This window comes from Micromonas commoda, chromosome 4, assembly GCF_000090985.2.
Source record: "Micromonas commoda chromosome 4, complete sequence".
Classification (NCBI taxonomy): Eukaryota; Viridiplantae; Chlorophyta; class Mamiellophyceae; order Mamiellales; family Mamiellaceae; genus Micromonas; species Micromonas commoda.
The window spans coordinates 1053393-1067121 of record NC_013041.1 but is presented as its reverse complement, the minus strand read 5'-3'; the positions used below and the strand labels follow the sequence as shown (position 1 = coordinate 1067121).

Below are 13729 nucleotides of genomic sequence, written 5' to 3'. Positions count from 1 at the left end.
CAGCAAGACAACGTCGACCACGCGGACGCGCAACCTCCCCCGAACGATCAGCGCTTCTCGTGTCTCACGTACCTCACGCCGACGTAGAACAGCGCGATGAGCACCGGGATGCTGCAGGCGGCGTACCCGAGGCACTCCCACTTGTCCCGGCCGCCGAGCTCGAAGCTCCCGAGAACAGAGTCGCCGAGCACGGCTTCGCACTCTCCGGCGCGTCGGCTGTACTCGTACAGCTCCACGGCGCGAGTCTGCCGCGGCGATAACGGCATGGTGGCGAGGAAAGACTTGAGCCCGCCGCCGCCGTCTTCGCAGTGGTCGGTGTACTCCTCGCCCCCGAACTCGTTGAGCATGATCGCGGACCACGTCCACTGGAGGAACGAGATCCAGTACAGCCAGATCCACATGGCGTGGATGGTGGCCTTGCGGATGAAGAACCCGCCAACAAGCATGTTCAGCGTGGTATATATGGGCAGGACCACCGCGGGGCCCACCTCGCCCGCGATGCCGCTGGCGATGGTGAACCCCACGAGCATCGCGATGGCGAAGTTGACGAAGGTGGCGAGGACGAAGAAGCCAAACCGCTCCAAGTCGTCGTTGAGGCCGATGCACCAGTACAGAACCGCCGCGAACGCTCCGCCGCTGAGAAAGAGGTACGGAATCTCGGTGAGTATCCTCGCGGCGACGTACGTCCCGGCGCGGTAGTAGGCGTCGTTGAATTCCCTGGTGTAAACCTCTCGGTCAAATTTCATCTCCTCGACGAAAACCTGAGCCATGAAACACGGGAGGATCACCGCGATGAAGAGGATACCCACGGTGTTAAAGATGCCGGTGAGCTGCCTATCCTGACTGTAGAAGAATGAGGAGAGCAGCGCCGCGAGGAGGATGTAGAGGAACACGCGCAGCGAGATGAACAGCGGGTGCTTCGCGCGGGGCAGCCCTTTGTACCTGAGCAGCACCCAGAGCTCGCGGGAGAGATTGTTGGCGTACTTGCTCTTGCCCTTGCCGTCAGCGTGGATCCCGCTGTCGACGGCGAGGCCGCTGTCGCACGCCTCCACGGTCTCGCGGACCGTCGCGGCGTTCTCCTCGCAGAGCTTGGATCTCGCGTAGTACCCCTCAAAGTCGTGGCCGCCGCCGGTTTCCTCGTCGTGGTGCGAGAGGGTGTCGATGAGGTACTCTGCGACGTTGTAGCCCTGGCGGTACGGGAAGCCCTGCGCCGCGAAGAACTCGAGCGGGGCGCTGCGTCCGGGTCCCCAGTACGCCAGACGACCGATGTTGAGGAGGACGAGGCGGTTGAACGCGTCGAAGACGACGGGCGCGGGCTGATGGATCGTGACGACAAACGTGCAGCCCTGCTTGACCTGCAGCGCCCTCAGGTTGCAGATGACCTCCTGCGCCATCGCGGAGTCGAGGCCGCTGGTGGGCTCGTCGAGGAACATGCACCGCGGGGAACATAGGAGCGCGCACGCGACGGCGGTGCGCTTCATCTCGCCGCCGCTGACGCCGCGGATCAGCCTGTTGCCCATGTACGTGTTGGCGCAGCGCTGCAGGTTGAGCTGCGCTATGACCTCGGCAACCTTGGCGTGCTTCTCGGCGGGGTCCCCGGGCGGGAGCTTGGCCATGGCAGCGAATAGGATCGTCTCCGACACGGTGGCCCCGCCGAAGAAGCAGTCCTGCTGCTGGATGTAGGCCGTGTACTTCTTGACCATGCTCTTGGACGGCTCTGCGCCGTCGAAGTAGTTCTTCCCGAGGATCTTGCCCTCTGTCTTGCGCCGGCTGATGATGTCGAGGAGCGTGGTCTTGCCGGCGCCGCTCGGGCCCATGACGGCGCACATGTCGCCCGAGTAGATCGTTCCGGTGACCTGAGAGCAAACGGGGATTGTAGGGCGGTGAGAAGGGGTCAAGTTAAGATGGGTCGAGGGAAAGCAAAAGCAAGAAAAGTAAACGCAAGCGGCGACGCACGTTGGAGAGCAGCGTTTTGAACTTCTTGCCGCCGCCGCCGGCTTTGCCCGGGACCTCGTCGACGGTTGGCAGCTTCGCGGCGCGCTCGGTGTAGCGATCGTCGCGGCCTCGGCGCGCGGGGATGAGGCATCCGAGTCCATCGAGGGTGATCTGGATCCCGTCGCCCACGCGTGTCGGACTCTCCCCGGGGCTCACTTTCTCGTGAGGGAGCGCCCCGTGCGAGGGCACGCGGGGCAGCCCTCGCACGGGAGGCAGCGCGCGGTCGACGTCGACGCGGATATCCGCGCCGGTCGGCGCGTGCTCAATCATGTCGCGGGTCTGGATCGCCTACGGTTTCAGAGCCGTATCCGGCGAGAGAGCGGCGCGCGCCGAACTTGTGTGTCGGTTGGCGAGTCGGCGACTCTTAGGTTAGGAGCGCCGGACACGGGGCCCCTCAACCCTTCGTGCCCGATGTCGAGAGGTGGGGATCTCGGACCGTTCCTCGGATCCGAGGACGTGTCTGCCTCTCGTTGCCCAAGGGAAGCCCCTCGGACGTTCCGAGGTTGGTGGGAAAACAAAACACGAAACATTTACCGACGACCAGACAAATCGCGAAGACTTTTCAAGTCTCGAAGCGACACTGCGTCGAGGCGCCGCTCGCGTGCACGCGTCATGACGACGGACGACGAGGTGGCGGAGGGCGATCTTCACGGCCGGGCGATGCCCGTCCTGGACCAGGACGACGTCGACGCCCTCGCGCGCGCGGTTCAGCCGATCCTCGACTCGGACGAAGCCGTCCGTCGTTGGTGCACCCGGGCCAACGTCGAGAGATTCCTGCGCGCCGATCGCGGCAACCTGGCCAAGGCGACGAAGCGGCTGACGGACACGCTCAAGTGGCGCGTCGCGGAGCGCCCGGAGACGCGCGTGTGCTCCGCGTGCATCGACAAGGACCTCCGATCGCACTACATGAACTTCGTGGGATGGGATCGACGCGGCCGAGCCTTGGTGTACAGCGACATCGGCCTCGCCAAGGACAAGACCCCGAGCACGAACGCCGAGCACTGCATGCAGGTGCTGGAGCTCCTGGAACCCAACCTGCGGCCGTTCCCGAACGATCAGTACGTGTGGGTCGTGGACTTTCACCAGTTTAGCGTGTACGACATGAATCCCAGCGTCGCCAGCGCGTGCCTCGGGCTGTTTGCTCGATCGTACCCCGAGAGGCTGGCGGGCATGATCATGGTGGGCGCGCCGATGCTGTTCAACGGCCTGTACCGCGCGGTGTGCGCTTTCGCGGATCCCGTGACGGTCAAGAAGGTCCGGTTCGTCGTCGGGCCCGACGGCAAGGGCGGGGGCAAGGCGTTCGATCCGGTGATGGACGAGTTCTTTGACGCCGAGACCAAGGCGTGGTTGGCGGCGGAGATGATGGAGAACCGTAAGCGGTGGAAGGAGGTCGCCAAGCGCAAGAGCTGGATGGCGGCGACGTTCGCCGGCAGGGGGTCGACGCACGGGTGGTGGCAGACGCTCCAACCGTCCAAGACCAAGCCGCCGGAGCCGCCGGTGGAGGGCGAGGGCGGTCACGACATTCGCGGGTGCGAGTCGTTCAGGGCGTGCGACGCTTTTAAAAACGTGGCCCAGGCCGTCAGGTCGAGGGGAGCGCACGGTGCGTTGACCAGCCGACTCGCGGACCTCGCGCCGGAGGGGATCCCCGAGCCCGAGGAGTAAACGGTGGGTCGGGAATGGGTTGGGAAGTTAACTACAAGACGGCAGTGCGCGGTGCGACGGGGTCCTCGCTCCGATGGTCCGGATGTGAGAAAAGAAGAGAGCCGAGAACGTGACAAGTGGAGGTTGTCCGAGATTGGCGCGTGGCGCGAACCGACGGCAACCAAAACCTTATCACGGCAACCGATGTTGAACTCAACCCCCCGGATGACGGTCTGTTTCGCCCGATTCCTCCCATGCAAAATTTTTCGCCAGTCACAGACCGTCCCATCGCTCCAGTCAAATTCCTGAGGCCGAGACTCGTTCGCCGAGCAATCAGGAGCCCACGAGCCGCGCCGCACGAACTGAACTGGGTGTTACCGTGGAATATACACCAGGTGGCAGCGCCACGCGACGCCAGAACACACGGCCCGACGGCCGGGTATCGCGAGGCGCTAGGTCCCGCGTGTAGGCTTGTGTTCCACGAGAGTGAACCATGGGACGCGGCGGCGCTCCCGACACGGACGGGTGAGTGCCTCGACGCGCGTCGCGCCCGCGCGCGTCCCCCCCTACCCGCGGCGGGGGACACACGCCCTGCGAGATCCCGCACCTCTCCTTTCCCCCCCGCCCGCGGCTGGAAAATAGGCGCGCCGCGTCGCCTCTTCGTCCGGATCGCGCGCCCGACGCTGGGATGATTCGGGCCCGACGTTGAGTCTCTCCCGTCCCACGATCGCTGACGCCCGCACGCACCGTCCCGGCGATCCCCCGTACCGCAGGAACGATGCCGCCCCGCTGCTGGCGTCGACCGTCTCGTCATCCGGCGCGAAGAACAGGAAGAACCCGGTGACCGGCAAGCCCGACACCTACGGCGGGTCCAGCGATTTCCAGGAGGATGACCCCAACCTCTACATGGGCGTCCCCAAGTCGGAGCTCTTGAACACTCCCGAGGAGGGCCTGTCCGAGACGGAGGCGTCGCACCGCCTCACGCGCTTCGGGTACAATAAGCTGCGCGAGAAGGAGGAGAACATCTGGTGGAAGCTCTTCCTCGAGTTTGTCCAGCCGATGCCCTTGATGATCTGGGCCGCGATCGCGATCGAGACCCTCGAGGCGTTCCTCAAAACCAGCCGCGGCGAGGACGCCAGCGACTCGTGGATCGACGTCGTCGTCCTCGTCATCCTCCAGCTCCTCAACGTCCTCGTCGGCTTCATCGAGGAGCTCAAAGCCGGCGACGCCATCGCCGCGTTGCGCGAGTCGCTCAAGCCCGAGGCTACCGTGAAGCGCGGGGGCCGCGTCTACAACATGGACGCGACGGAGCTGGTCCCCGGTGATATCGTGTGCCTCGGCGCGGGCGGCGCGATCCCTGCCGACTGCATCCTCCGCGAGGGAAAGCCCATCCAGGTTGACCAGGCGGCGCTCACTGGCGAATCGCTCCCGGTGACGATGCACGCCGGAGCCGAGGCAAAGATGGGATCGACGGTGACCCGCGGCGAGATCGAGGCCACCGTCTCCGCCACCGGCTCCCAGACCTTCTTCGGCAAGACCGCGGACCTCGTGCAGGGCGTGGACGAGCTCGGACACTTTGAGAAGGTGCTCCGCGAGATCATGATCATCCTGGTCGCCGCGGGTTCCATCATCTGTTTCATCGTGTTTTGCTACCTGCTCAACATCGGCGTCGACTTCTGGGAGGTGCTCGCGTTCAACGTCGTCCTCCTCGTCGCCTCCATCCCCATCGCCCTGCGTGTCGTGTGCACCACGACCCTCGCCCTGGGTTGCCACGAGCTCGCCGCCGAGAAGGCCATCGTCGCGCGCCTCTCCTCCGTCGAGGAGCTCGCGGGCATGACCATCCTCTGCTCCGACAAGACGGGCACCCTGACCCTCAACAAGATGATGCTTCAGGAAGATCTTCCCATCTTCGTCAAGGGTCTGAGCAGGGACGACGTGCTCCAGCTCGCGGCGCTCGCCGCCAAGTGGTGGGAGCCCCCCAAGGATGCGCTCGACACCCTCGTGCTCAACGCGGTTGACATTCGTACCCTCAACGACTACGACCAGACGGACTACATGCCCTTCGATCCCACGATCAAGCGCACGGAGTCTACCGTGGTGAACAAGAAGACGGGTAAGGGGATGAAGGTGACCAAGGGTGCGCCCAACGTCGTGCTGGACATGTGCGACAACAAGGCGCAGGTTGCGGCTCAGGTCGAGTCCAAGGTTATGGAGCTCGCGCACCGCGGCATCCGCTCCCTCGCGGTCGCGCGCACCGTGGGCTCCCCCAACGGACCCCTCGAGTTTGTCGGTATCCTCACCTTCCTCGACCCGCCCAGACCCGACACCAAGCACACCATCGACTGCGCCGACGACTTTGGCGTCGCCGTGAAGATGATCACCGGCGACCACAAGGCGATCGCCGTGGAGACGTGCCGCGTCCTCGGCATGGGAACCAACGTCTTGGGCACCGACAAGCTCCCTCTGATGCAGGCACAGGACCTCGAGAAGTGCACCACGCTCGGCAGGGACTACGGCGAGCTCTGCCGCGGCGCCGACGGCTTTGCGCAGGTTTACCCCGAGCACAAGTACCTCATTGTCGAGGCGCTCCGCCAGCAGGGCTTCCTCGTGGGAATGACCGGCGACGGCGTGAACGACGCGCCCGCGCTCAAGCGCGCGGACGTTGGCATCGCGGTGCAGGGTGCGACGAACGCGGCGCAGGCGGCGGCAGACATCGTGCTCACCGAGCCCGGTCTCTCCACCATTGTCACCGCCATTGTCACCAGTCGCAAGATTTTCCAGCGCATGAAGAACTTCGTGATTTACCGAATCGCGTGCACCGAGCAGCTCCTGCTCTTCTTCTTCTGGTCATGCATCTTCTACCACCCGAGCGAGTACAACGAGGACTGGCCCTCCTATTTTTACATCCCCGTCATTGCGCTGGTCACCATCACCATCCTCAACGACGGCACCATCATCTCCGTCGCGTACGACAACGTGCACGCGTCGCAGCTGCCGGAGAAGTGGGATCTCAACATCCTCTACATCGTGTCCTCGGCGATTGGCATGACTGCTCTGCTGTCCTCGCTGATTCTTCTGTCCTACGCGCTGTCGTCCGTCGACCCGAACAGCAGCTGGGCGGCCATGGGCCTACCCCAGCTGTCGTACGGCGAGATTCAGTGCCTGATGTACCTGAAGATTTCGCTGTCGGATTACTTCTCCGTGTTTAACTCGCGGTGCAAGGGCTGGATGTGGACTCGCGCGCCCTCGGTGGTGCTCGTCGGTGCGTTCATTCTCGCCACCTTCGCCTCCACCATGCTCAGCGTGTACTGGCCCTTCGGCAACGGCATGGAGGGCATCAGCTGGGCGCTCGCCTTCTACGTGTGGATGTACGTGATGTTCTGGGCCATTGTGCAGGACGCGGCGAAGGTGCTGACGTACGCCGTGCTGCAGAACATCGGGTGGGTGCAGAGCGTCGACGTCATCGACGAGGCGGCGCTCAAGAGGAGTAGGGATCAGCTGTTCGACGTCCAGATTGGCTGATGATCAGCGGACGAAAAAATGTGGGGTGCGTGTGAACACGCTAGAAAATTTTGAAGGGGGCCGCGGGTTTGTCTACCCAGCTCCCTTGATATGCCTTTGCTCCTCGCGGCGGACGCGCGTCCGCCACGATCTGTCAATACCATTGAATTTTATTCGCTAAAACACTTCGTGCATTAAAAATTCAAACCCCCTGGATCCCAACGACGGATCTTCGCGCCGCCGCATCCTTCACGCTGCCGTTTCTGCCTTTGCCTTTGCCAGTTTCTCCTTCGCCACCAACGCGTTAATCTTCTTGAGGTCCTGCAGCGCCGCGTCGAGCCTCTTGAGCAGCTCCGGGAAGCTCCCGATCGGATCCACGATGGGCCTCCTCTCCTTGACGAACATCGTCCCCTGTATCGCGCTCAGACGAAGGTAGTACATAGCCAGAGCCACCCCCGACGTGCCCGCCCTGTGCGCGCCAGCCAGGCAGTGCACCATCACGTTCTTGCCCGCGCGCAGCGCCTTCTCCACGAAGGCGAAGAGCGGGGCGAAGTACCGTCGTACCCCCACGTGCGAGTTCATGTCCTCCTTACTCCTCCACCAGTGCGCGATGGGAAACCGGAGGTACGTGAACGACTCGTCGTCCTCGAAGAAGTTTTGAGTGTCCGGATCTTGCGCGTTGATAACGTGGGTGATGCCGTTCGCCTGGAGCGTCGCCTTGTTCGACGCCGCGCGGATGTTTCCGATGAAGAAGGTCCCGCCGTTCGGAAGCCTGAAGATGGGGGATACATCCTCGTAGATGCTACCCGGACCAGGCTGATCCTGGAGCCTGAGAGACGGAGGCGGAAGGCAGAGGGTCGGGGGTGTTAACCAAGATCCGTGTATTTTACGGGCTAAACGCCCGAGGAGGGGAGATTTTTCGAGCAGCCGTTCGGTGCTGGGTTGGGTTCAGGGGTGGTTAACGGATGGATTCAGCGACGACTTACGCCAGGAGCTTGACACCCTCCGCGTGGTAGTCCGTCATCACACGGACGATCGAAACCCTGGCCTGACACCGGCCCTCGCTCGATGCACTCTGACTACCAGGAAGAAGTTTCTTCCTCCGCCTGGGCACCACGGCCAGCTCATCATCAGCTCGTTTGACTCAGGACTCGATGGGTTAGGTGCGACCCATCCCAGCCAGCCATCGCTTCGTCTCATCGCGAGTCATGGTCGCACTATTTCGGATTGACGCGACGTGCGACGCGGCTCATAGCTACCGGGCACTGAGGCGGAGCCCATCAGGAGGCCGAGCCGGGGCCGGAACATCGATTGAGAGCGCGGGGGCGGCGCGCGGACTCCGCGACCCGGAGCGAGAGAGAGCGGAGGCGACAACCGAGGGCCAATAAGGGTGCCGCGTCTGAATCGGGCCACCCGAGATGGCGAGCTTCTTCGGCATGGGGCGCGCGCCCCACCAGCTGTCGCTCAGGGTGATGTACGAGGGCTACGCGAAGAACCCGGAGGATCCGGACGCGCCCATCCCGCGCGAGGGGACCCTCGCCGTGGACTGGGAGGCGGCCGAGGAGTCCTCCGCGGTGCTCGAGCGAATCGACGCGCAGATGCGCACCCTGCCGTTCAACCACAAGGGGCAGGTCGTCGCGCTCCGCCTGGACGTCGACGACCGCGCGGGATCCGCGTCGAACGCATCCTCGTCGCCGAACGGAGGATCCGCTGGTAACGGCGCGAACGGCACCCTCGGCGCGCATCAGAGGACGTCCAGCGGCAACCTGCTCAAGGACGTCTTCGGAGCTGGGGGGCTCACGTCGTTTCTCCTCGGCGGCGGCGACGACGGCGAAGCGGCCGCCGCGGATCCAAAAAAAAACCCGAAGCTTCCCCCGTCCACATCCGCGCAGGGAGACGGGGCGTTAAAGCCGCCCGTGCGAACACAGCTGGTCGTCGAGGAGTGCCGCCCCAGGGCCGTGCGCGTCGAGGTTCGAGCGACCAACTCTTCCGGCTCGTCGGTTCCGGGGTCGGCTCTCGCGGCGCTGGAGAGGGTCGATTTGACAGCTGTGCACACGCTCGCGCTCGGCGAGGGATGCCACGGGCTCGTGCTGGACCTTAAGGACAGGCTGAAGTCGGTGCGCACGCTGGACCTGAGCGGGGGAGGGCTGGTCGCCGTCCCGGAGGAGGCGTTTGCGCTGGGACCGAGGGTGCGGGAGCTGATCCTGGACGATAACAAGCTGACGTCGCTTCCCTCGCTGACCCGCATGCCCAAGCTCCGGCGACTCAGCGCGGAGAACAATCAGCTCCGGGAGCTCCGCGGGGATCTGCGCGAGTGCGCGGAGCTGAGGGAGGTTTCGCTGGAGGGAAACAAGCTGACAAGGCCCGCGCTGGACATGAAGGCGTTGCGCAACCTCGAGATTCTTCGTCTCTTCGATAATCCCGTGGAGCACCTACCGGAGATGCACCATGCGCACGAGCTGCGGACGCTGACGCTGTTCAACGTTCGCATATCCGCGGATAGGGACATGCGCGAGGTGGAGGTGACGAGCGAGGACATCCCGTCCACCTTGGCCGCGGCGTTCGGCGGCGCGAGGGACGAGAGGGCGTACTCCATGTTCTTCAGCCTCGTGTTCCGCCAGAGCAGCTGCCAACACCCGCTGCTGGCCAAGGCGATCGCGCTGATCGCGAGGAAGAAGCGCGCCAACTGCGAGGCGATATGCAACACGGAGGGGGGCCTACAGCAGCTCCTGGCGATGGTGCTCAGCGCCGACGTGCTCGTCGTGAGGGAGGCTTCCACCGCGCTCGCGACGCTTGGGTCGTACCCGGAGCTGGCGCGAAAGCTCGTGGACGCAAAGGCGCCGCAGCGGATCCTCGCCATGCTCGGCGACGCCAAACCGACGGTGCAGATATGCGGGCTGCAGATCCTCAGCGCGTTGGCGTTCGCCAGCGATCGGATCGCGCGGGAAGTCTTTGGCGAAACGTTGCTGGACCGGCTGATCCGGCTCACCCGCGAGGGCGGCTCTCACGCGGTGCAGGTCAACGCGCTGGAGGCTATGGGCAACCTGTCGTTCAACGCCGCGAACAGGCGCGTGGTGGCCAAGTACGCCAGGTCATTGCTCGCCACCCTGGCGCTGCCCGCCGCGCCAGCCTCGGCGTCTTCCAGGGCTGGCACGCCGATGCAGAGCCCGGCGAAGGCTCGACACCCGGCTTGGGGGCAAAACCCGGTCGAGTCGCGGGGCTCCGCCGCGCCCACGCACCCGGAGGTTAAGCGGATGGCGTGCCGAGCGTTGGCCATCCTCGGCGAGAACAGGCTGGTTCAACAGGCGATAGGGCACCGGACGCCGCCGGGGAGGGGCGTGCGCGTGCTCTGCATGGACGGCGGGGGTATTCGCGGCACCGCGACGGTTCAGATGCTGAAGAGGCTGGAGCGGGGCACCGGGAGGAAGGTGCACGAGTTGTTCGACCTCATCTGCGGCACATCCACGGGCGGGATGCTCGCGGTCGGCGTCGGGATTCATAAGCACGAGCTCGACAGGGTGACGCAGATGTACGCGGACCTCGGCTCGCGAATCTTCAGCAAGATGCGCAGCAGCGGATCGGACGAGCAGCAGAGCTACTCGAAGGCGCTCCGCGACAGGCTCGATTCGCTGTACACCTCGGGGCAGCAGGCCATCCGCGTGGGCGTGACCGGCAGCAAGCACGACCCGACCCTGTTCGAGTCGCTGGTGAGACAGGAGTGCCGCCTACCCACCCCGCTGGACCCGACGCGGCCGCACGAGCCCGCGCTCATCGACACCGGTCTCATGCCAGGACCCAAGGTTTTCGTGGTGGCCACGCTCGTGTCCGTCAACCCGGCGGCGCCTTACGTGTTCCGAAACTACGAGTACCCCGCCGGCATGGAAGACGCCGCGAGCGGGGGGGCGTCAGCGTCGGCGTCGGCGGCGGACGACGACGACGACGAAGACGCGACGTATTTCGAGGACACCTCGCGGACGATGGGCAGTTGCAAGCACCTGCTGTGGCAGGGCGTCCGCGCTTCCTCGGCGGCGCCGTATTACCTGGCCGACTACGGCATCGGCGATGAGCGTTGGCAGGACGGCGCGGTGACGTGCAACAATCCGAGCATGTTGGCGGTGATGGAGGCCCGGCGTCTGTGGCCGGACCGGCCCATCGACGTCGTGGTCAGCCTCGGGACAGGGATCGTGCCGACGAAGCGCAGGGAAACCTCCGGCTTGCTCAACGCCACGATGACGGCCACGTCCATGCGCGTCCTCATGGACAGCGCCTGCGAGGTTGACAGGACGGACGCCGCGCTTCGAACGCTGCTGCCGATGATTCCCGGGACGAAGTACTTCAGGTTCAACCCCGTGGACGAACGCTGCGACGTGGAGCTCGACGAAACCGAGGCTGGTCTGCTGCAGGGTCTCACCGACGCCACGGATGAATACGTCCTCCGGAACGACGCCGGGTTCGCCGAGTGCTGCGCCGCGCTTCGCGTCGGATCCGGTGACGTGGACGGTGACGTGGACGGTGACGTGGACGCGTCCGCGGTGGCGATCCAGGGGTCCGAGATGGGATCCAGGCGCGGCATGCTGCTCGTCGAGGCACCCAGGGTGGCCGGGGAGATGGAAGCGAGCTCGAGGTCGGTTCGGGAATTTTGCGAGACGAGGTCCATACCCTTCGAGCGGGTGGACACCGCCGCGGCTGCGCACGCGGCGGGCGGGGGAGATAAGGGCCGGAAAGGACCGGGGCTCGTCGCGCTGCTCCGTGCGGCGACCAGGTTCGCGAGTCAGATGGGCGTGATCCACTTCAACTGCCTGGCGGACGCCGAGGGCGTGACGCTGCGGTGGGCGGAGGAGATGATCGCCGTCGCGGAGCCGTCGGCGGCGGCGACGGATTTCTTGTCGCGCTCGAGGGCCAAACGCGGGACTCTCGCGGAGCTGTGCGCGCGGGACACGCGCGTGGAGGTGGACGGCGCGCTGCACACGGTTCTCGGGAAGCACGTCCAGAGGGACGACGGGGTGGGCGGCGGCGAGGTTGGCGCGTACCTCTTCCGAAGGGCGGCGGCGGGGGAGAGGCTCGGTGCCGAGGAAGCCTTGGGGCTGCTCGCGGTGTGGCGCGATAAGATCGTGGTGTCGCACGCGGCTCTTCCCGGGGATCTCATCGCGACCATCCTGGACGCGGACGCGAAGGTGGTGCTGGCGCCGTTACTCGACGACGACGACGACGAGGGCGACGACGACGGGAGGCACGAGCGCCGGGGCGGAATGTGGGCTTCCGATGCGGTGGATTTCTTCAACGCGTTTTATCACGCGCTGTACGTGGTGGGCGCGGATGCCGTGGCGGCGCTCGGGGCGGCGGCGCTGGTGCAGCCGTCGTGCCACCGCTTCAGGTGTCACATGAAGATCAACGGGGAGATTTTGTCTCTCAAGGCTGGCGACGACGATCTGCTGCCGGACGAGGAGGAGTATTGACACACTGTAATTAGCCGGTTCGGACGTTGTTTGCCCGTACGGATCCGTAATTCGATTTTCTCAAAGGGAGGAGCTAGCACGGGGCAATCAGTATGCCACTCCTATTTTTGCTGTTGGGCCGAAATGCCGGTTTCCAGGGTTTTGAGAGTGCCGAAAAGAAAGGCGGCACGGAGCTCCGCATCGGCGCCCTCTTTGCAACGCGCGAGATAGCTCGAGAGTAAAACTCTTGAGGACGGCTATTTAGGACCGCTTCCTAAACACTACAAACTCAATAAACTAAGACACAATGGCTGAGTGAGTGCCCCAGCCGTGGCGCCATCCCCCCACCCCGCCCGAAAAATCGCCGAAGCGTCCGATGGCGTTTCCCCGGCCTCCGGAGAGCGCCGGAGGACGCGGCGACGGGGCGCGGTCGACATCCCTTGGGACTCGATCGTCGCCCCCCGCATCTCCATGACTCGCGCTCACTCCCAATACCTCGCTCCGATGTCGCATTCGCTGACCGTTCGCTCCGCGTCCCGCCCCCGTCGCCTTCGTCCTCGCAGGGAAGAAGCCACCATGGAGGTCGAGCAGACCACCGAGGAGACCTCCAGCGAGCCCATGGACCTCATGGCGGCTCTCCAGATGGTCCTCAAGAAGGCCCTCGCCGAAGATGGCCTCCACCGCGGTCTCCGTGAGGCGTGCAAGGTGCGCATTCGACGCTCGACCGTCCCCCGACCGCCCGGTCTCCGGCGTCGCGGCACCGATCTCATCCACAGCGGAAAGCTTTAGGGTTCGTTCGTCGCGTGCTCACCATCCCTCCTCCCTCCTCCCTCCTCGCTCTAATTCCAGGCCATCGAGTCCCGCAAGGCGCTCCTCTGCGTCCTCGCCCAGGATTGCGACCAGGCTGACTACACCAAGCTCATCTCGGCGCTCTGCAACGAGGTGAACGTTCACCTCATCCGCGTTCCCCAGGCGGTGCAGCTCGGCGAGTGGGCGGGCCTCTGCAAGCTCGACGCCGACGGCTCCGCGCGCAAGGTTGTCAAGTGCTCCTGCGTCGTCGTCTCCGACTACGGCGAGGAGTCCGAGGGTCTCACCATCCTCCAGAACTTCCTCAACGGCGACGGCAACTAAGCGTGTAATCGCTCAGTCGTCGAACC

The 13729-nt window shown here is 64.9% G+C and overlaps 6 protein-coding genes across 6 annotated transcripts; 4 read left to right on the top strand and 2 right to left on the bottom strand.

Annotated features, from left to right (window-relative positions):
• Positions 1-47: 47 nt before the first annotated feature.
• Positions 48-2265, bottom strand: MICPUN_57996 (ATP-binding cassette superfamily; the record flags this gene model as incomplete). The annotated part of the gene is made up of 2 exons (XM_002501399.1): positions 48-1856; positions 1957-2265. The coding sequence occupies 2 exons, from the start codon at positions 2263-2265 to the stop codon at positions 48-50; spliced, it is 2118 nt and encodes a 705-aa protein (XP_002501445.1).
• A 342-nt stretch (positions 2266-2607) lies between these two features.
• On the top strand, positions 2608-3657 carry MICPUN_100138 (predicted protein; the record flags this gene model as incomplete). The annotated part of the gene is made up of 1 exon (XM_002501792.1): positions 2608-3657. One exon carries the CDS (start codon positions 2608-2610, stop codon positions 3655-3657), a length of 1050 nt encoding a protein of 349 aa, XP_002501838.1.
• Positions 3658-4129: 472 nt separating this feature from the next.
• On the top strand, positions 4130-7323 carry MICPUN_105467 (p-type ATPase superfamily; the record flags this gene model as incomplete). The annotated part of the gene is made up of 2 exons (XM_002501791.1): positions 4130-4161; positions 4410-7323. The coding sequence occupies 2 exons, from the start codon at positions 4130-4132 to the stop codon at positions 7156-7158; spliced, it is 2781 nt and encodes a 926-aa protein (XP_002501837.1). The 3' UTR covers positions 7159-7323.
• MICPUN_105466 (predicted protein) lies at positions 7292-8188 on the bottom strand. Its single transcript, XM_002501398.1, has 2 exons — positions 8124-8188; positions 7292-7966 (listed from the first exon to the last, which is right to left on the bottom strand). Exons 1-2 carry the CDS (start codon positions 8159-8161, stop codon positions 7387-7389), a joined length of 618 nt encoding a protein of 205 aa, XP_002501444.1. The 5' UTR covers positions 8162-8188; the 3' UTR covers positions 7292-7386.
• Positions 8189-8555: 367 nt separating this feature from the next.
• On the top strand, positions 8556-12593 carry MICPUN_57992 (predicted protein; the record flags this gene model as incomplete). The annotated part of the gene is made up of 1 exon (XM_002501790.1): positions 8556-12593. One exon carries the CDS (start codon positions 8556-8558, stop codon positions 12591-12593), a length of 4038 nt encoding a protein of 1345 aa, XP_002501836.1.
• Positions 12594-13190: 597 nt separating this feature from the next.
• On the top strand, positions 13191-13703 carry MICPUN_80940 (growth arrest and dna-damage-inducible protein 45 alpha; the record flags this gene model as incomplete). The annotated part of the gene is made up of 2 exons (XM_002501789.1): positions 13191-13277; positions 13422-13703. 2 exons carry the CDS (start codon positions 13191-13193, stop codon positions 13701-13703), a joined length of 369 nt encoding a protein of 122 aa, XP_002501835.1.
• Positions 13704-13729: the final 26 nt, after the last annotated feature.

Excerpts from the sequence above, each read along its gene's own strand:
- MICPUN_105466 (XM_002501398.1), bottom strand. The coding sequence starts at position 8,161 with ATGACGGACTACCACGCGGAGGGTGTCAAGCTCCTGGC. Across the intron at positions 7,967-8,123 it reads GAGGGTGTCAAGCTCCTGGC|GCTCCAGGATCAGCCTGGTC; the intron begins GTAAGTCGTCGC and ends TCCGTCTCTCAG.